Source organism: Colossoma macropomum, unplaced genomic scaffold (genome assembly GCF_904425465.1).
Source record: "Colossoma macropomum unplaced genomic scaffold, Colossoma_macropomum, whole genome shotgun sequence".
Lineage (NCBI taxonomy): Eukaryota > Metazoa > Chordata > Actinopteri > Characiformes > Serrasalmidae > Colossoma > Colossoma macropomum.
In genome coordinates this window covers 51,345-72,643 of record NW_023495383.1, presented here as the reverse complement: position 1 = coordinate 72,643, position 21,299 = coordinate 51,345, and the positions used below count along the sequence as shown (strand labels likewise).

At 40.3% G+C, this 21,299-nt stretch overlaps 1 protein-coding gene across 5 annotated transcripts in view; it reads right to left on the bottom strand.

Moving 5' to 3' along the window:
* LOC118801949 (ribonuclease inhibitor-like) overlaps positions 1-21,299 on the bottom strand; it is a 54,522-nt gene that overhangs the window by 25,926 nt on the left and 7,297 nt on the right. For 3 of the 5 annotated variants that reach the window (XM_036562354.1, XM_036562351.1, XM_036562356.1), the window contains exons 2-3: positions 3,669-3,728; positions 1,641-1,988 (exon numbers count right to left, since the gene is read on the bottom strand). In XM_036562354.1, the coding sequence (XP_036418247.1) occupies positions 1,641-1,988; positions 3,669-3,726 (406 nt within the window). In that variant the 5' untranslated portion in view covers positions 3,727-3,728. Of the gene's footprint in view, positions 1-1,640; positions 1,989-2,367; positions 2,718-3,668; positions 3,729-7,082; positions 7,088-21,299 lie in introns of those variants that run through there. The other 2 variants (XM_036562352.1, XM_036562355.1) reach the window with 2 other exon arrangements.

The following is a 21,299-nucleotide window of genomic DNA, read 5'->3' as shown; positions in this document are numbered from 1 at the left end:
AAACTACTTATTTTCTATGGATTGGCTGAATAAAAGACCATGAACTGCTGCTTGTGAGATTTTTCTTCCTAAAGTGAAAAACCCTTCAAATGTACATGGCTCCTTTGACACATTTAGCATTCAGAATGGCAAATTTTGACAAAAGGCAATGATTTTCCATGGATGAGGCCTGAATGTAGTCCTACTTGTAACTATCCTGTTTTATAATGTGCATGTAATCTGATGCATGTCTTTTTTCTGTAATGGAGCTTAAAGGCGCTTAAAAGATATTAATTTGAAACTTTAGATTATTATAGTACTGGTGTAACCTTGAAATTTTAAACAGGATGAAGTCAGGTAAAATGAGCCAGATAAGTCTGGGGCATAAAAATAGCTTTAAATTTTTACAGCCTATTGCTGCAAACAGTTGTACACTTGACATGTGGCAAGTGCTGTGATTGGTTAAAGACTGCCAAGGTGGGCGGGTTATTGTCCTGGTGGAGAGCAGTGAAGCAAACCGGATGGTCAAAGTCTCAACATGATAAATTTTACCTTTCAATAATAAGGTTGATATTTAAAAAAAACAAATGAACATTGAGAAGTGATGTTTCTTATTCAGTAATTTCATGGCCTCTACAATAAAATATGCAGAGATTTGCAAAAAAAAAAAGTAGAATGGGATATCTTTTCCCACTATTTATATAACTGAATATGGCCCTTAATGAATGTGGCCAAAGAGTTATGTTTTACGAAGCACCTTTGGCTTTTCAAGATGGTATTTTGCAGACTTCAGACATTCACTGTTGTGATCACAGGTTTGTATACAGGTTTCCTTCTGATGACTCTTATATACATATCATGTTTTTGCAAGCGACACTGCAGAGTGGAACGGTGCACCACCATTCCTGGGTCAGTTTAAAACCTCCTGCAGGTCCTTTGCTTTGCCTTTGGCCAGCATATGAGCTGCTCCATCTCAGAATTTTCTTGGTCTTCAAGATCCACCCTCATAGTTTTCCTTAACTGCCACTTCTTAATGGCATTAATAACAAGTGCTTTGGTATATTTTAATAGCCTTTACCAGCTTTTTAGGCATCAAATTAGCTTTCAGATTTTGTTTGTCTGTTTTTTTACACTAATCAAACATTAGTAACTGTGTGTTTTATTGCAATCTGCAACATTATGTTTGTTTGTTTTTTCACTTCAAAGATCAGCAAAATGTCTTTTTTTCCCCAGGGATGCCCAAAGTTTTGCATAGGACAGTATACTGCTGCTTTTATCTAGAAGACTTTAAGGACCAGAGAAATTTCACATTTTCCTTTTTACTTACATTTTTTACTCCTGTAACGCTTTTTTTAAACTATGACTTTCTAAAACTCAAGTATAGATCTGTCAAAATGAATCTTGGCTTCTCCTGTCTTCACTTTGTACACATGTACCTTTTAAACATTAAATATTAAAAGAATAATGGAGTCTCTGTCTCTGTTCTCTCTGTCATCACAGTATCTGCCAAATATCAGAACTACTGTTCACTCCCTCGATATATTACAAATAATGAAGCCCCTCCACTCTAAATGTTGATTTGTGTCTTAGTAATCAACAATGTTGTCTTGATGGTTTTCATTCCAAAATAAGCTCAGTATTTAAACTGTTATGTCTCTCACCATTGACTTCAACATGAACAGTAATGGCGTCGCTGTAGGATTTGTCCTGAACTGAACATTTATAAGCTCCATCATCAGAAGGCTGGACTGCTGAGAGTTTCAGTGAAGTGTTTCCTTTCTGCAGCTCCTCTTTAAACAGAGCTGTTCGTCCTCGATAGGAATCAATTTGATCATCATTTCTGTCTCCATGATCTTCATAGAGGTGTACTAGACTGTCAGTGTCAGGTCTGATCCACTCCACCATCATATTCTCAGCGCTGATGTTGGGTTGGAGAGAACAGGGCAGAACCAGATCTTCACCAGCTTCAACAACAAGAGGAGCAGCTGGACCAATTACTTTAAAGTTCTCTGCAACAAAAAACAAACATGATATATAATAAAACAACAAAAATTAGTTTGAAAAAAAATACAGTGTCCTCCACAAATATTGTCACCCCTGGTAACCATGAGCAAAACAGGCTATAAAAAACATTGTTCATTGCTCATCCTTTTGATCTTTCATTCAAAATATTAGCAAAAATCTAATCGTTATTTGAAGTACGATTGAAAAAAAAACTCAATTTCATCAGGAAATATATATTTTTCTCAAATACATGTGTGCCACAATTATTCCACCCCCCCCTTGACTTTATACATTGTGCAGCCTCCCTTTGCAAACAAAACAGCTCTAAGTCTTTTCCTATAACGCTTAATGAGACTGGAGAACATGTGGCAAAGGATCTAAGACCTTTCTTCCATACAGAATCTCTCCGGATCCTTCAGATTATGTGGTTAACACTTTGGACTCTCCTCTTCAGCTCATCCCACAGGTTTTTAAGGGGTATAGGTCAGGGGACTGGGGTGGCCATAGCAAAACTGTACTGCGGTCAGTGAACCATTTTTATGTTCATTTTGAGGCGTGCTTTGGATCATTGTCCTGCTGGAAGATCCAAACTATGGACAGCCAGGTTATGACTTTATTTCTGCTGGTACTTGATGGAGTCTGAGATACCATGTGTCCGAAAAAATTGTCCAGGGCCTTTGGAAAAAAACAGCCCCACAGTATCACAGATCCACCACCGTACTTCACAGTGGGGATGAAGTCCTTTCATAAATGGCTCTGTGTTCACGCCAAACTCCTCCATTTTGGTTTGACCATAGAATACGATCCCACCAAAGGTTCCAGTATTGTTTGGCAAGCTGTAGGAGTATCAATATGCTGGTTGTCGACAGGAGAGGCTTTCCTCTGATACCCACACAAACAACTTCTGGTTATATAGGTGGCGTTTGATTGTAGATTGCGAGACGTGATCCTTGAAGATTCTTTGTCCACTCAAACAATCCTCCTCACTGTAAGTGGGGTCAGTACAGACATACGTCTTCTTCCTTGCAGATTCTTACCATCTACAGTTGTTTTAAACTTCTTACTTATTGCCCTGATAGTGAAAATGGGAATTTTAAACCTGTTTATCTATTTTCTTGTAGCCGTTTCCTGATTTGTGCAGCCCAACAACCTTTTGTTGTCAACAACCATCACTGCTGTATTCTCTAGTCTTTCTCATAGCGATAGGTGACTGAGGGAATTTGGCCTGTGTTGGCCTGAGAAGTAATAGCTGACCATTGAAGTGTTGCTAATCTCTCAGGTGAACTTAAAAACATAAAATATCAATGAAAATATACTTCAGTTACATTTCACTCTTAATTCTAGGAGTGCCAACAATTGTGGCACACATACATTTAAGAAAAATGTTTACTTCATGACAAGATTTAGGTTTTTCTTTCAATCATTACACCTTAAATAAAGGTTAGATTGTTGCTTATATTTTAAACAAAAGATCAAAAGGACTGTAATTGTAAATATTTTTTACAGCTCATTTTGATCATGATTACCAGGAGTGCCTATATTTGTGGAGGGCACTGTATGTATGAAAATATTGCCTATATAAAACATTTACATTGCTTCATGTTTTATATATATATATATATATATATATATATATATATATTTTACTTTTTCTTTACTATTCCTACAGGATAGAGCACACATACCTGACATGGTCTCCATAAAGCCAGAGAAAGTCAGCAGCATCACACAAAGAAACATCATCCCTGAAAGACAGTTTACAGGAAGACAGGTAGCCATGAGGAGTGGAGTTAGCAAAGAGCACATTTGCAGCATCACAGACACTGGTGTGGGCACTCTGAATGGCTCATTTATTTACTACAGAGGTCAGGCCAGGTCCAAAGTTTCAGCATTTAGTCAGTCCACTCTTTGTCTTTATTACGGTTTCCATTCTTTTCAGGAGACTTGCTTTCATTTTTTTAAAGAAATTGAATTATTTTAAAGAAAACCTGTACAGTGATGCACACACACATAAGGATGTGAAGAATCTGCATATAACATGCCACTGAACTTGAAAGCCTTTTACCCAGTTCCAACAAGTTGTGACAGTAAGAAAAATGTCTTGCAAATCCATTTGACATGTATTCATTTGAAAACAGTACAAAATGACAAAATGTTTAATGCTTCAAGTAATTAACTTAATTGATTTGGTATATATATCTTTTATATTCTATATATATATATATATATATATATATCAATATTCTAAATTTGGGACAGTGGCATGTTTACCACTGTTACATCACAATTCAGTAATCATTTGGGAACTGAGGACACCAATTTGTTATAGTAGTAAAATTAATTTTTTTTTCCATTCTTGCTTTACATAACACTTTAGCTGCTCAACAGTCCGGCATCTACATTGTTGTATGTTTCACTTCATAATGTGTCCCACATTTTCATTGAGAGGCAGGTCTGGACTGCAGGCAGGCCAGTTTAGTACCTGCACTCTGTTACTATGAAGCCGCGCTGTTGTAACACGTGCAGAATCTGGCTTGGCATTGTGTTGCTGAAACAAGCTGGGACAAGCAGGGCCTAGAGAACAACATCCATTACTTCCAAACACAATTTGAAAGGCTAACTCTTCTGATCACAGCACACGTTTCCACTTTGCATCAGGTCTTTTCTGAATGCTCCTTTTATACCCAATCATGGTAGCATCACCTGTTAACTATTCACCTGTGAAAAAGTACCAAAACAGGTGCTTTAATTATTCCACAAACTTCACAGTTTTAAGGCCTTTACACACCAAACGTGATTTATTTGTATAATTTATAGCTCGTCATGCTATACTTTCTCTTTTCCCAAATGGAAAGTAGCCTAGTGTCACAGTTTGCCTGTTCAACATTATATGATTTCCACTTGAAGACATTCAGCCTGTTTGCTTTGTGTTTCGCCTCATATGGAGTTGTGTCTCCAAAATCAGCTCAGATCAGAGTTATGGAGATCTGAGCTGTGTGTGAAAAAGTTCATAAAATTTAAGCTAGAGACATTATGAAGGACTATGTTTAAGCTCCTGAATGAGGCAGACAAACTCTCCATTCTCCTTTTTCTTTTTCAAAGTGGATCCTTCACATTGTCACATCTGTTTCATGAGAAGCAAAAGACCTTTTTTAAACAATTTGGTGAAATTCCAAAAAATACTGCATTGCTGCAGGTGGGTCTAAATGCAATAAAATCACATCTGAATATTTCATGTTTTAGTGCTGTTTATTCACATTGTGTTCAGTTTGTAACAAACTTCACACATCTTTTGAATACCTGGAGTTCCATAGTCAAAGTACATTCTTAGGGACACTAACTCACTGCTGAACGCCTGAGTGAGATAATGAAGGATAGTGTAACTGATACTAAGCATTGAATGGAGGAGAAAAATACACTGACGTTAAGGAAAGACGTGGAGAGTGTCAGGATTATGATCAGCTCAAAATTACACCAAACTCAAAATTACACCATTTCCTAACAGAAAACTGGCATCCAAATGTTGTACCACATCGCAGTGGAAGGCCTGCAGGATCTACACTGGAGATGTCAAGTATGTGACAAGTAAAACATAAACAAACCACACATCTACCAAAAAATAGCTGCTTTGCTGACAGAGCTCTCCAGCTGTAATTTACAGCATGTATTTTATAGAGTTTTATACTGCCGTGGAGATGAGCAGCTTGGATATGCTAACTTGTATCTACTTACCTAGCTAACCTAGCTAACAAATGGTATTTACCTCAAATTTCCAGCAGTCTGGCTGTTTCTCTCCAAACTGTTTACTAGAAGATTAATAAAGACCCTTCACTTCTACACTTCATGGAGGACTTTCTTCTCATCTGCTTTAAGATGTCAAGTCAAAGTTCATTTATATAGCGCATTTTACAACAAGTGTTGTCGCAGAGCAGCTTTGTGAAAAAATCCAGGTCCAAGCCCCCATGAGGAAGCCATTGGTGCCAGTGGGAAGGAAAAACTCCCTAAGAGCAAAAGGAGGGAACCTTGAGAGGAACTGCAGAGCGACACAATGCACCAAAACAGAAACAGGGCGCCTGTCAAAAAAGTTGCAATGCACCACATCACACTCTGCTGCCCCAGCTGGTGTAGACATCCTCAGTGATTATAATGGAAGCATTTTGGTTTTGTTGTTCTCGCTCACATCGCTTGTTGTTAGGATACAGTGTTAGTTTATTTTTACTGCTCTGCCGCTGGTAAAGTTCCCACCGCGAGTAAAAACAATGTTTAGAGTTAGATAAAAATTCTGATAACCAATAATTGGTAGATGTTTTATATCTATATTTTAATTTTAAACTCCAATAGATTTTGGCAGCGTGGAATGTGAGAGCGCTGATAAATGTCACGCTCAAGTCATTTTAGTGACCGTATTGCTGTTATTTGAAAGTTTGCAGTCCAGTTTAATACTGAAAACCAGCCTAACTGATCTCTGAGAGGGGCTTTAGGGTGCTCAACAGTTTTCTGTTCACACTGAAGTGATAAATAAATGTCTGTTTTGATTCATCCCAGCACTGTGATTATACGAAGTGTAATTTTTAAACTATAAAATGTAGTCAGAGGGATTTTACAGGGTTAATAATCTACATCTAGTCACAAAACATCTTTTACTAACAGCTCACATGTGCAGTCTTCTTATTAGAGCTTACAGCCCCAGCACTGAACATACAGCAACCACATACAGCGCAAAACACAGTGTGAAACACTACATAACTAAAGAAAAACAACACAATAAAGCAACAATCAGACCTGTCAAACACAGAACCTGCTCATATTCCTATGAAGACATTCATCAACTGATCAATCGACTCACTGAAGTGAAAACTTTACCTTTCAGAACTCAGTTTCACTCAGAGTCAGATCCACTAACAGTAAAATCAGTAATAATATCCACTAAAAGCTGAGAGCAGAGTTACCTGATTCTGAGGTCAGAGTTCAGAGTCTTTAAAGCCGAGAGCGGAGTTACCTGATTCTGAGGTCAGAGTTCAGAGTCTTTAAAGCCGAGAGCGGAGTTACCTGATTCTGAGGTCAGAGTTCAGAGTCTTTAAAGCCGAGAGCGGAGTTACCTGATTCTGAGGTCAGAGTTCAGAGTCTTTAAAGCCGAGAGCAGAGTTACTGCATTTGTCATGCAAATGTCTACAATACAGAATATTTTTGTTTTACATTTAAAACTTTACATACTGGGCAGTACAATTATGTATCATGCTACTACTAACAACAACAGCAACAACAACAACAACAATAATAATAATAATGATAATAATAATAATAATAATAATAATAATAATAATGGTAGAATTATTTCAGTAAATGTTCAAGTAAGTCAAGTTCCATTATTTAAACAGTACAATTATCCATGAAGACAGATGCAACTTTCCAGCTGCTCTTCCGGACTGAATTACAACAACAGACTGTTACTAACATAGTAATATAGTAACATATCGGTCAGACTCCACACAGAATCATGTATAGAGTCAAGTGAAATCTACATTTCTCCTAAGAGTATAAAAATAGTAACAAAACAGCTTGTTTTCTAGCCGCTAGCATACATGCTAATAGTGCAAGCTTTAAACTTCCAAACTAACATTTTATTGGCAAATACAACTTTACAAAGTGATCATTTTAAAAACAGCAATCAGCTCTAAAAATAGTATTCCAGTTCATATTCTGGTGCAGGTATTGATAATAAGATTACATTAAAGGGAGACATTTTCGATATTTATTTGTAATCTAAAAGTAACAAGTACTTTAATTAGCATGAAAGTTATAGTTAAACGTCCTTTCAGCACACAAAACATGGTCCACTGTCGCTTAGACCTACAATCTATTCTGTCTTTAGCTTACATGCTTTCTCAACTATAACAGATAACAGTTTTTTTAACAGATATGTAGATGTCATGATTTACTTCAGCCACCAGAGGTCTATCTGGAGTTTCAGTATGTAGCATCTGTAAAGTTGAGAACTTCTCATGTTTGCTGCCTTCAAGTCGTGTCCGATCTTACGAGATGAGCGCACAAGAACATCACTACAATGTTGTATGTGCTAGTGGGAGATTCAGATTTACTGAGCTGGTCACATGTTAACAGATAAGCACTGGGAGCCGCTGATAGTTGGATTGTAAACTGGCTGTATTTCAGTTATTCAGCAGCCAAACAAGAACATTACAGGCTAAAATCTTCCACACATGAAAACACAAATATAAGCATGTTATGTGATGCTAATGTGATGATAAAAACATTACTCATCTGATAAGCATCCCGTTTATCATTTTACTGCAGAAATGCAACTGAAAAACAAATGTAAACAAAAAAGCATTATTTTCAGTGTGTCTGTCTTCTTACTGACCAAAACCATTGAATTCAGACTTGAAGGCAGCATTATAAAGTCCTGATACTGAGAAACTGTTACGGTTTTAAGCTCAGTGTAAGTATGAGGTGCATGTGTGTATCTTTATGCTCTAAATACACTGTAAATGAAAAAGTTAACTAATGCTGTGTTTCCTTTTGTAGGAGGACTTTTGTTTTAGTATTTGTCTGGACTCGACTGAAAGAGTAACAGGATTCTCAGCTGAGAGACACAGAAAGCTGATTCGTCCTCAAGAAAGGGTTTACTTGAATACTTTTGGATTACTTGAATACTTGGTAGATGGGACTGGTAACACTGAAGGTTTGGCTGGAGAATTTAAATGTTAGAACAAGAGCCAAAAATTAAACTTGCATGTGACCATTGTGTTAATGTTTTGTTTAATTTATATATTCATCATATTATATTATGTTTATTATATAACTACTAACTATATTATTATAATATTCTTTAACTTATGTTCAGTCAAAATTTCAAAATACAGAAGAACTTGCAAAGTTCTAGCTGGAGTGAGTTCTTTAAAAATGCAGCCTTTGACATGACATGATCTTTTAGCCGACTGTCTGGTTCTTTGTTTGTTTGTTGGTTGTTGTAGCCAGTTGATTACATATTCCTTTACATATATAATTACATATTCCTGGAATTTAGGAATTGTTATATTTATTCACATAGTGTTATGAATGGATTTAGATGAGTTTCCAATCATGTAAGATATCTATTTAAAGCAGTGTTAAAATACATAATTTAAAATAATTGAAATAATCAATCAAATAAGATGATCATTTCAGTGATTGGGCCCAGAAATTTAATATCGGTGCATCTCTTAATAAACGATTACAAGCGCATATTATTTAATATTATTTAGTCAGCTGCTTAAAATTAAATCAGTCCTCTTTAATTTTTAGTTTCTATCTAGAAACTGTCTGATAATTTCTTAAAACTTGTTCCAGTTTTGTAATATGAATCATCCATATCATCATACACCTATCCTGCACCATGCATGTGTGGTCAGTAGTTTGATCAGCAGTGCTGGGTGGTCAGTAGCTTTATCTACAGTGCTATGTGGTCAGTAGTTTGATCAGCGGTGCTGTGTGGTCAGTAGTTTGATCAGCGGTGCTGTGTGGTCAGTAGTTTTATCTACAGTGCTGTGTGGTCAGTAGTTTGATCAGCAGTGCTGTGTGGTCAGTAGTTTGATCAGCAGTGCTGTGTGGTCAGTAGTTTGATCAGCAGTGCTGTGTGTTCAGTAGTTTTATCTGCAGTGCTGTGTGGTCAGTAGTCTGATCAGCAGTGTTGTGTGGTCAGTAGTTTTATCTGCAGTGCTGTGTGTTCAGTAGTGTAATCAGCAGTGCTGTGTGGTCAGTAGTTTGATAAGCAGTGCTGTGTGGTCAGTAGTTTGTTCAGCAGTGCTGTGTGGTCAGTAGTTTGTTCAGCAGTGCTGTGTGGTCAGTAGTTTAATCTGCAGTGCTGTGTGGTCAGTAGTTTGATCAGCAGTGCTGTGTGGTCAGTAGTTTGATCAGCAGTGCTGTGTGGTCAGTAGTTTTATCTGCAGTGCTGTGTGTTCAGTAGTTTTATCTGCAGGGCTGTTTGGTCAATAGTTTAATCAGCAGTGCTGTGTGGTCTGTAGTTTGATCAGTGGTGCTGTGTGTTCAGTAGTTTGATTAGCGGTGCCGTGTGGTCAGTAGTTTTATCTGCAGTGCTGTGTGTTCAGTAGTGTAATCAGCAGTGCTGTGTGGTCAGTAGTTTGATCAGCAGTGCTGTGTGGTCTGTAGTTTGATCAGCAGTGCTGTGTGGTCAGTAGTTTGTTCAGCAGTGCTGTGTGGTCAGTAGTTTGATTAGCAGTGCTGTGTGGTCAGTAGTTTAATAAGTTCCAGATTCTGCCTCAAACTGAGACTCAGAAAAAGGTGAACAGGTCAGAAATGCTAACAGTAGTAAATGTCCAGCTTTTCACAGACAAAGTTACAGCAGCTGAGAGAAACAACGTCCAGCACAAAGTGTAGCATCAGTCATCATGGTGATCAGGTCACTGTGGATCAAATCTCTCTCTTAATTTAAATTTAGGTATCAATTAATAAATCCACCAGTCTTTAATGACTCATTCATCTAGTATTGTAAGTACTAGAAATCAGACCTGAAAGTGGAGCTCAGGAATGAGAGCCTGTTGAAACTCACAAGAACCAGCTTGTCGTCAGTTCTGTAGAAGTGAATAAGAATCTGATGGCCCCCCCCACATTCTTAACCCAGAGAGACAGGAACTCACAGAAATGTGACTGAAGAGAAGCTACTAATAAATAAACTCCTACAATAACAATTAATCTTCTTAAAATAAATGTAGAGGATGTATAATGTAGCGTGTTCACATGTACAGTGCATTATTATAAATATTTCAGTCAGTCTTCAGAGTCTTTCAGACTCTTTAGTTAGAAAAGTTCAGCTCTGTCTTTATCAGGATCTCCAGTCCTACAGCAGAGACACACATCAGCTCATATATTATCACATCAGCTCTATTTTAATACTGTAGTTTCTCACAGTAGACCAGTTTATTATATTACACACCTGACCACACACCTGACCACACACTCAATCACAGTCCAGATTGAATGATACTCTGACAACTTCCTTTTCCTCAGAAAGAGAAAACAAGTTGGAGCACATTTCACTCTCACTATATTAAAAGTGTATCTGAGGTCAAATCAAACTCTTCAAACGTGTATTTGAGTATAAAGCTTCATACTGATGTATAAATACTCAGTGCTCTGGGTTTATATGTGTGTAAAGTCAGTAAACACTGAACAGACTGTCTGTATGTGACCCAGAAATCCAGACAGACAGCAGTGCTGCTGTTCTAATGGTCTCATTATTAACTACATCATCCATGTACGGTCAGATTAAACAGGTTCTAATGTTCCACTCATACATGAAGAGAAACACAGCATGAAGCTCAGTGACAGAGTTACTACAGGAGAACTTCAGGAAGTTTCTGTGTTTCTGTTCACAGAGAAATGGTTTCAGTTCAGGTTCACAACTCAATGAGTGTCTGAATGATTTTATTAGAAAAACATGAACTACTTCCAGATTCCAAACAACAACAACCACATTCCACACGCAGGAGTGGCTGAACACAGTAATACAGAGAGAGAGAGAGAGAGAGAGAGAGAGAGAGAGAGAGAGACAGAGAGAGAGAGGGAGAGAGAGAAAGAGAGAGAGAGAGAGAGAGAGAGACAGACAGAGAGCGACAGAGAGAGAGAGACAGAGAGAGAGACAGAGACTTTTTTTTGACTTTTGAGGGTCCTTTACTGAACCAGCACTTTCTTTAAAACAGTCATCCGTCACAATGTGTCATCTTAGGCTATATTGAAATAAATTAATTGATTAAATAAAAATAAGACAAACACTGTATAAATAGATAAAAACAGGAAAACAAATAAAACTCAGTCTGGCTCATCTGAGCTCAGGAGCGAAGCGGAGCTCACCCTCGCACACTGAGCACACGGCCCCACCACAGCACCACATCGCCTCAAAGGCCTCCACATCACACATGCTTTTATAATAATTAAAATCAATTAAAATCCTTGATCTGACCAGTCTAGAGAGAATCCTTGTGGCCTCGCAGTCAGTACCATGCGCCACCTTGTTCTTACGACTGATATATATCGCCATTTTCTCCTGCCCAAGAATGAAGTTGATCAGTTGGCATTTGGATTTCTCTCTTCTGACGTATTTAAAACCAAGGATAAAAGTCTGGAGTGTAAAAGTCACATTAAGAGACCTAAAAACATTCTTTAAAACTTCAAACAAAGAGCAAAGCCTAAAACAGTCCATAAAAGCATGAAACACAGTTTCTCTCTGGGGACAAAAAGGACACTGTGGTAAAATCTCAGGATTTAAAACAGAAATAAAAGCATTGACTGAGACAATACCATGTAAAATCCTCCACTGCAGGTCAGCTACTTTTTTAGTCAATGGTGGTTTATACAGTGCTCTCCACTCCGGCTTCACATCATCACTCAGATTAAAAACATCACGCCATGGTGTGTCGGTTCTACTGTGCAGTCTTTTCTTATTCAGTACCTTCACACAGGCTCTGTACAGCAGCTTACCAGACACTGTCCCCAAGTTCATTCTAGACTCCCCCTCACACTCCAGAAGGGGGCCTTCACAGTCCTGTAGGTCCGGCGTGATAGTGATGTCCGGGAATGGGTCATGCTCTGTAGGACTGACCACCCCTGCACTGTAGTCCCTCACCTGCTCGCGTTCCTCAGGAGAGAGAGCTGTCCTCCAGCCCTCGAGCAGCTGAGCCACAACTCGCAGAGACCTCATCCCCAGCCTTGCAGCCACGTCCTCCACCCGAGTGAGATCTGGTCCGGCGACGTCCACCAGCCGGCGGAGGGTTGTGACTCCCGATGACAACAAGACTCTAGTCAGTGCAGGGGTGATCGTGCCCTCCAAGTCCAGTCGTGTGCCGTTGAAAAGAGGCTCTTCCAACAGCCAGTGCAAAGCGGAGCCAGCCTGTTTATTCACATTAAAAAAGTTCCAGATTTTAAAAAGTCCTCGATAAACAACAGGCAACCCAGCAATGTCCAGTGTTTTTGTGCTCATTAAAAACAATGCTCTGTCCAACCCCAGACCACCTACTGTGCGTAATATTGTGCATGATACCGCCCTCCAAACCAGCTCACTGGGACCAGCAAGAAGTCTCTGGATGAACTGGAGTCGGAAGGCAGCGGCCCTGCTAGCCAAGTGGACGAGTCCTTGCCCCCCTTCCTCTTTTGGCAGATGTAGAACTCCCTGCGGAATCCAGTGCAGTCGATCCCAGAAGAAGTCCACAAGCACGGCTTGCAGGTTCGCCAGCAGATTCGGTGGGGGGTCCACGCAGGCCAGTTTATGCCAGAGCGATGATGCAGCGAGGTTGTTGATAACAAGCACCCTTCCCCGATAGGACATCTGGGGGACTAACCATTTCCACTTACTGAGGCGTCCTTTAATCTTTTCAACCATGCCATCCCAGTTCTGTGCACTACAGATACTGTCCCCCAGATACACCCCCAGATATTTAAAACCACCCCTTCTCCACATCAACCCATCTGGAAGCATGGGTTCCCCACCATCCCAATCACCAACTAAAACTGCTTCACTCTTGGTCCAGTTTACTTTTGCAGATGATAAAACCCTAAAATCATTTAAAATTCTATCTAAAACATCCACATCAGTCTGGGTACTTGCTATCACAACAAGGTCGTCTGCATATGCTGAGACACACAGTGGAGTAGAACAGCCAGGTATAAACAAACCGGAGATGCAGTCTCTCAGTTTGCACAACAGAGGTTCAATAGCTAGAGAGTACAACATGCCAGACAGAGCACAGCCCTGCCTAATACCTCTGTGCACTTTAAAAGGAGCACATAAACCACCATTAACTTTGAGTACACTCTCAATGTCACTGTACAAAACCTTGATCATGGCTATAAAACCTGGGTTGAAACCAAAGTTCTCCAGAACTTTCCACAGATAGCCATGTTCAACCCGGTCAAATGCCTTTTCCTGATCCAAAAAAATGAGACCAGTCTTTAAGCCCAATAGTCTGGAGACTTCCAAAACATCACGAATTAGATATACATTGTCAAAAATTGACCTTCCAGGCACACAGTACGTCTGGTCAAGGTGAACCACCTGCTCCATCACCTTCCCCAGTCTCGAGGCTAACGTTTTTGAGAGCAGCTTGCAGTCAGTGCACAATAGAGAGACAGGGCGCCAGTTCTTCAGTTCAGCTAGGTCCCCCTTCTTGGGTAGCAGGGTTAGAATGGCCCTCCGACAGCTCAGCGGAAGCTTCCCTTCCCTTATGCTGTTCTGGAGGACATCCAGCACATCCTGCCCCAACACTGACCAAAACGCTTTGTAAAATTCAACAGGGAGACCATCAATACCTGGCGCCCGAACATTCTCCATGCCTTGAAGAGCCTCATACAGCTCCCCCAGAGAGATATCAGCATCCAGCACTGCAGCAGACTCTCGCGTGAGCTGGCTGTGGTCACGGAAGAATCCCTCCTCCACCTCTCGTGCCTCTGCCCACTCGCTCTCGTACAGCTTTGAGAAAAAAACTAATTGTCTGCTGGCGAATTTCAGAAGGCTCAGATAAGAGATCCCCTGATTCTGTACGCACAGCATGCATAAACCTTTTCTGTCCATTTCTGCGCTCGAGACCGAAGAAGAACTTTGAAGGAGCATCCATTTCCGACACGCACTGGAAACGTGAGCGGACCAGCGCCCCCTGTGCTGTTATGCCTAAAAGGTCAGCCAATGCAGTCTTTTTTGTTTTCAGAGCTTCAATATGCCCCCGATTTCCTGTGGCCTCTGCTAAACCCTGGAGCGCCACTATTTCAGTCTCCAGAGCTTTGAGAGATCTGGCTATGTCCCTTGTGACATTGAGAGTGTACTGCTGACAGAATACTTTAATTTGTATTTTAGCTATGTCCCACCACTGCTGCAGGGAGCTAAAAGATGTTTTCATTGAGCTAAAAACATCCCAAAAAAAAGTAAAAGACTCTCTAAAATTGGCATCCTCTAAAAGCGCAGTGTTAAAATGCCAGTATGCACTCTGCGGCTTAACGTTACGTTTCCTTATTGTGCACTGGACCATACAATGATCTGAAAAACCAACTGGGGAGATAAGACAGCGTGTAAAAGCAGAAAGTTGATACCTAAAACCATAAAATCGATCCAGCCTTGCCAATGAGAGTGTGTTATCTCTTGAATGTGCCCAGGTATACTGTCTCTGCCCTCCATGGAAGTTCCTCCAGACATCACACAAGTCATGGGCCTCCAGCATCTCACACAATCTCTTACGGGACGCAGCATGCGGTTCCATGTGGTTCCTGTCCATGCTGTCCCCACCCAGTATTAAAATCCCCACCCAGTATTAAAAACTCATCAGAACCACAACCTGCAATTACGGTGTCCAGAGTGTCCAAAAAGGACATCCTGTCCATCCCCCCAGTTGGGGCGTAAACACAAATAAAAACAAAAACAGTGTTCTCAAAACATGCTGTCACTTTTAAAAGTCTGCCATTTAAAATTTCATCCACTGAATAAGAATAAGGAGTAAAACTCTGTGATAAAAGAACAGCCACCCCACCACTGGAAGAAGAGTCATGACTTAAAAATGCAAGCCCCTCCCACTCTTTAGCCCAGTCTGCAGCGTTACTGACATCACTATGCGTTTCCTGTACAAATATAACATCAAGTCTCTTCTGTTTCACCAACTCAAACAGCTTTGCTCTTTTTCCACAGTCTCTCGCCCCATTAATGTTCAGACTCGCCACTCTGACATCACCCATTAAAAAATAAAATAGACAAAACACACTAAAAACAGAGGCCATTCTGAACCAGGGAGGGCAGGAAGTGTCAGATCTCATCCTCAGTGCTCACTTTATTAAGTCTGGTCAGGATCTTCTTCAGCCTGTAGACTTCTAAAGCGGTGAAGGACCCTTCCCTCCTAAAATGCCTGACGTCATGAATGAACTGTGAACTATTTGGGAAATGCTCTTCAACACGGACGCCCTTTTGGCCTTTAGTGACCCGCAAGAACTTTCTTATATCATCAACAGTATAGAGCACAGCCATGTTCTCTTCCTGCGAGCACACCGACCAGCCCGAGTCAGACAGAGAGCCTTCGCTCTCAGACTCCACCTCATTCACTGCACTGCTGTCTGTTTTGGCCTGTTTAGTGCCCTTCCCTCGGTTCTGCTTCTTTCTTTTATTAGGAACTTTAAAAACAGTCTCCTTTTCCATTTCCACCTCCACTGCTGTACCAGCTAGACTGATCTCAGTACCGCTGTCCCTTACCTGGTTATCTTGCTCCCCCGGGTCAGGAATCCCCCGCTCCTGCTCCTGCTCCTCACCACCAGGCTCGTCCACAGCGGGCTCCTCCGCGGTTAGCGCCGCCGGTAAAGGCTCGTCCGCGGCCGGCGCAATCCCAGCAGACATTTCCGAGGCCGGCACGGCCGCAGCCGGCTCTTCCCCCGCAGGCGCCGCAGCCGCCGGGTCCCGCGCAGCCGGCCGAGCAGCAGCCGCAGGGGGGACGGCTCCGCGCTCCCGGCATCATTAGCGTTAGCGCTGAGCTTTTCAGGGCAGGCTCGGACGAGATGTCCGGTCAGGCCGCACCTGAAGCACTTCATGTTGGTGTCAGACGACACAAACACCGTGTACTCGAACCCCTCCACTCTGAACTTCAGCACCAGGTCCAGCTCGTCCTCACCATCTCTCAGCACCATGAAAACCAACCTCCTGAACGACACCAGCTGCTTCACCAGGGGCGATTTACAGCCGAGGGGGATCTTTTTAATGGGGGAGACAAGTTTTCCAAATCGGGACAGCTCCTGAGCGATCAGCTCGTCAGAGATAAACGGGGGGACGTTGGACAGAATGATCTTTTTGGACGGAGTACTGAGGGGCAGAACAGACACGAACTGATCACTAATCACGAGTCCACTCTGCACCAGCTCGTTGGCTTTGTCCACAGTGGACAGGAACATCACCACAGCACTGTTCATGCGCGAAGCAGACACAACATTATTGTACCCGACGACGCTCCCCGCCGCCAAACAGCACTCCTCCACACTCGCGCCGCACTCTACCTTTACACCATGCCGGCGAGACAGGCTTTCATACAGCCTGGGGCTTTGGGACGCCATGCTCCCAGCAAAACGCCGGTAACAGACGCCCCGCACACACCCTACCACACCTCACTCACACACACACACACACTCACACACACACTCACACACAAACTCACTCAAACAAACTACAGATACAGACTGACAACGACGTAACAACAGAGAAAAAAGTGTGGCAAAACGCCAACCACGCTCACCGCGCTCCGCTCACTCTACCGCTCACGCACAGAGAGAGAGAGGAGAGAGAGTCTGCCTCAGTAGTTTCATTGGTATGGACAGCATTTAACCTGAAAGGACCTTTAGCTGCACAGTAAGAAATGTACTGAGCTGCGAATGTAATGAGCTGCGAATGTACTGAGCAGTGAATGTACTGGGCTGCGAATGTACTGAGCAGTGAATGTACTGGGTTGTGAATGTACCAAACTTGATGAACTAAATACCAAATATGATGAACTAAATTTATCAAAATTGATGTTTGAAAAACTGTTATTCCATTAAAAACATACACGTACATTAAGTTTGAATCTAAAAATGTAAACATATCCTGGACTTGAGATGAAAGTATGTGATATAGCTGTGTGTCATGCTGCGCTTCTCCAGCAGTGTGTGGTAGAGTTTACTTGGTAACACCATTAACATTATCATTAACCATTCACCAAAACAACTGAGGTCTATGACAAGCTATAGTCTATAGTTTGATCGAGTGGCCTAGGCAGAAATACATTTTTTTTTGGCCTACCAACACCCCCCTCATTGGAGGACTATTAAAACTTTATTTTTATTTGTGATACATTCATGAGGGAGGACATATAAACAAAAACAAACAGGTAGATAGACAAAAACAAGAAAAGAAAGAAAAAAAATACATAAGATAATTAATAATAATAATATGTGTGTGTGTGTGTGTCTGTGTTTATATGTGTGTTTGTGTGTCTGTGTGTGTGTGTCTGTGTTTATATGTGTGTGAGTGTGTGTGTGTGTGTGTGTGTGTGTGTGTGTGTGTGTGGTATTAAAGGGGGGAGTGGTTATGATTGTGTGGGGTAGTTTGAACTGGGTATTTGATCTCAGTATATCAGCTTCTCCAGTAAAGTTGGTTTAGTGGAAGATTCCTGTAAGAAGTTGGTAACTGGTGTCCAGGTTGAGTCAAACCGAGTATTTCTGTGTTTGATGGAAGCAGATATTTTTCCATAGGTAGATGATCCAGTAGTAAATGTTTCCAATGGGTGACTGTAATGGCGTTTTTGTCTTCCGGTTCATGAGGATGGTTTTCTTGGCGATGGTTAGGGCGGCGAGTAGGGCGGTGGAAGTTCTCTTCATCATACTGATTATTGATATGTCTCCTAACAGACATAATTCTAAGGGATAGGGGAATAGTGATATTTAAACAGGGCTAATTGATTAATAATTTGACAATTTCTGAATTGATACAGCTAATTGATTAATAATTTGATTATAGCTGTTCTACCTATGAGGGAAATGGGAAGGTTTATCCACCGTTGGAGGTCATCACTTATTGTTTTGAGAAGGGGGGATGTAATTAAGGTTGGGTAATTCTGAAAGCTGGGGGGAAATTTTTAAGCCCAAATATGTGATGGAATTAGTGCTTAATGGAATAGAGAGTGTCTGTAGCGGTGTACGACAGAGGTTCTTATGTATTGGTAGAACAGAGGATTTGGACCAGTTAACTGAGTAGTCTGAGATTTTAGAATAATTTTCAATAGTTTGAATCATTTCTTTTATTGAGGAGGATGGGTTTTGTAAGAAAAGTAGGATGTCATCTGCATATAAGCTAATTTTGAATGTTTAACGTCTGAATTCCTTCGATATTGACATTTTGGCGTATTGCTGCAGCTAATGGTTCTATAAATATAGCAAATAAGTGGGGAGAGAGAGCGTCCTGGTCTACTGCCTCTGTGAAGAGTGAACCGCTGTGATGTTATACCGTTAGTGGTTACAGTGGCGTATATGTATATATAGTGACGTAGGTGAGGGGTATAAGATCTTAATCCATTGGATAAATGACTCTCCGAAACCAAACCTGCGTAATGTAGCCAATAGAAATTTCCAATTTACTTTGTCAAAGGCTTTTTCTGCATCGAGGGTTACAGTTGCTGTTTGTGATTCCTGGTCGGCAGTATATTGGATAATGTTGAGTAGCCGCCGCATGTTAGTGGAAGAGTGTCTGCCTTTGATGAAACCTGTTTGGTCAGGGTGAATTAGAGATGGAATAACTGTTTCTATTCTATTGTCTAATGCCTTACTTATGATTTTTATATCGGTATTGATGAGTGATAAAGGCCGATAACTGGTTGGTATGGTGGGATCTTTGTTGGGTTTGAGGAGGAGAGAAATTGTAGCTGTATTCATATCAGTGGGAAATCTCGAATTTTGTTTGATTTCTATTGTTAATTAAATTAAGAGTGGTGCTAATATTTGCCAAAAATGTTTATAAATCTCAGCTGGGAAACCGTCTGGACCTGGTGCTTTATTGTTGGGCATTTGGTTTAGGGCTTTGTGAAACTCCTCTAATGATATTGGTTCTACTAGTGACTGCTTTTGTTCTCCTGTTAGTTTTGGTAGTTTAATATTTTGAGAAAAGTATTTATATCTTCCAGTTTTGGGTCATGGTCTGATAAATAAAGCTTTTCATAATAATTTCTGAACGTGTTATTAATTTCATCTGGGGTCTGCATAATCTTTCCCATTGGGTCCTTAATGGCTGGAATTATTGTTTTTTCTCTATTTCGTTTAACGAGATTTGCTAAGAATTTGCTAAATTTATTACTATATTCAAAGTTTTCATGTCTTAGTCTAAAATTTGGTTCTCTGATTTATCAGTTCATTCAGCTGGAATTTATAATTCCTTAATTCTTTATGTATTTCTTCTGTGGGTTTATTTACTATTGTCTTTTCTAATAATTTCTTGCTCTAATGTTGTTACTTTTTCTATGTTCTTCTGTTTCTTATATGTAGAATGTGATATTATTTTCCCTCTTAATACTGCCTTTCCAGTTTCCCATAATATTGTAGATTGGATTTCTGGGGAGTCATTTATTTCTAGGAAGGATGCCCATTTTCTTTTGATGTAGGTTAAAAATTCAGAATCATTAAGCAAAGATGTATTAAAACACCACCTTAGGACTGGTTTATGTTGTTTTTCTTTCAGATGATTGAAACAGGGGCATGGTCGCTTATTGTAATGGGGTGAATTTGTGTATGCTTGAGATTCTGATTGAGTGAGTTGCTTATTAAAGTAATCTATTCGTAAATATGAATGATGGACTGGTGAGTAGAATGTGAATTCTTTTGTGTTGGGGTGTTTTAGTCGCCAACCGTCGACAAGACCAAAATCGCTCATGAACTGTTTTATTGTTTCTGTAGATTTCCAATTACGAATGATTCTAGGGTTGGTTGTTCTGTCTAAACTTGGATCGATGACTGTGTTAAAATCTCCACCAATTATAATTGGAGAGTCTGAAGGATTTGAGAGTTGTTCAAAAACATTAAAAAAAAAAGGTGGGATTATCAATATTAGGGCTGTAGATATTTGCAGTGGTCATTGTATTGTTGTTAACAGTAATATTTATTATAATGAATCGACCTTCAGGGTCAGCGATAGTGGAATTGAATTTACTAATTAGGATGGCGACACCTCTTTGTCTGGAGTTGTAATGGGCTGAAAATATGTGGCTAAAATGGTGTGATTTCAAATTGATTTGGTCTCTTTCTGTTAGGTGAGTTTCCTGTAATAAGCATATATCTGCATTTAATCTTTCAGGGCTGTTATGTATCTTAATTTTTTCTCCTGAGATCCAATACCGCAAATGTTCCAAGTAACAAATTTTAGCTGTGACATGTAAGGAAGTTAAGCGTAATATGATGTATCTGTGTTTCATTGTTGGGCTGTGTATATGTGTGTGCTGTTACCTTTATATGTGTATATAAGTCATGATTTGGGATTGTATGTTTATATTTTGGTGTTGTTACGTTTGAATGTTGGGACAAAGCCAGAAATTTACAAGATAGAACATAAATGAAGACATACATAATCACCAAAAACAGAGAAGAAAGAAAAAAGAAAAGAGGAAAAAGGAAGAAAGAATGCGTGAGGATAAAGTAGAGTGAGAGGGATGCAAGGTAATGGTAACGCTTGGTAGGGTTGTTTACATAGTAAATGGAGGCCTATCTGGTGTAATTAATTTTCATCGTGAGAGATGGGATCTGTTGTGTAGTCTGTCTAGTCAATAATA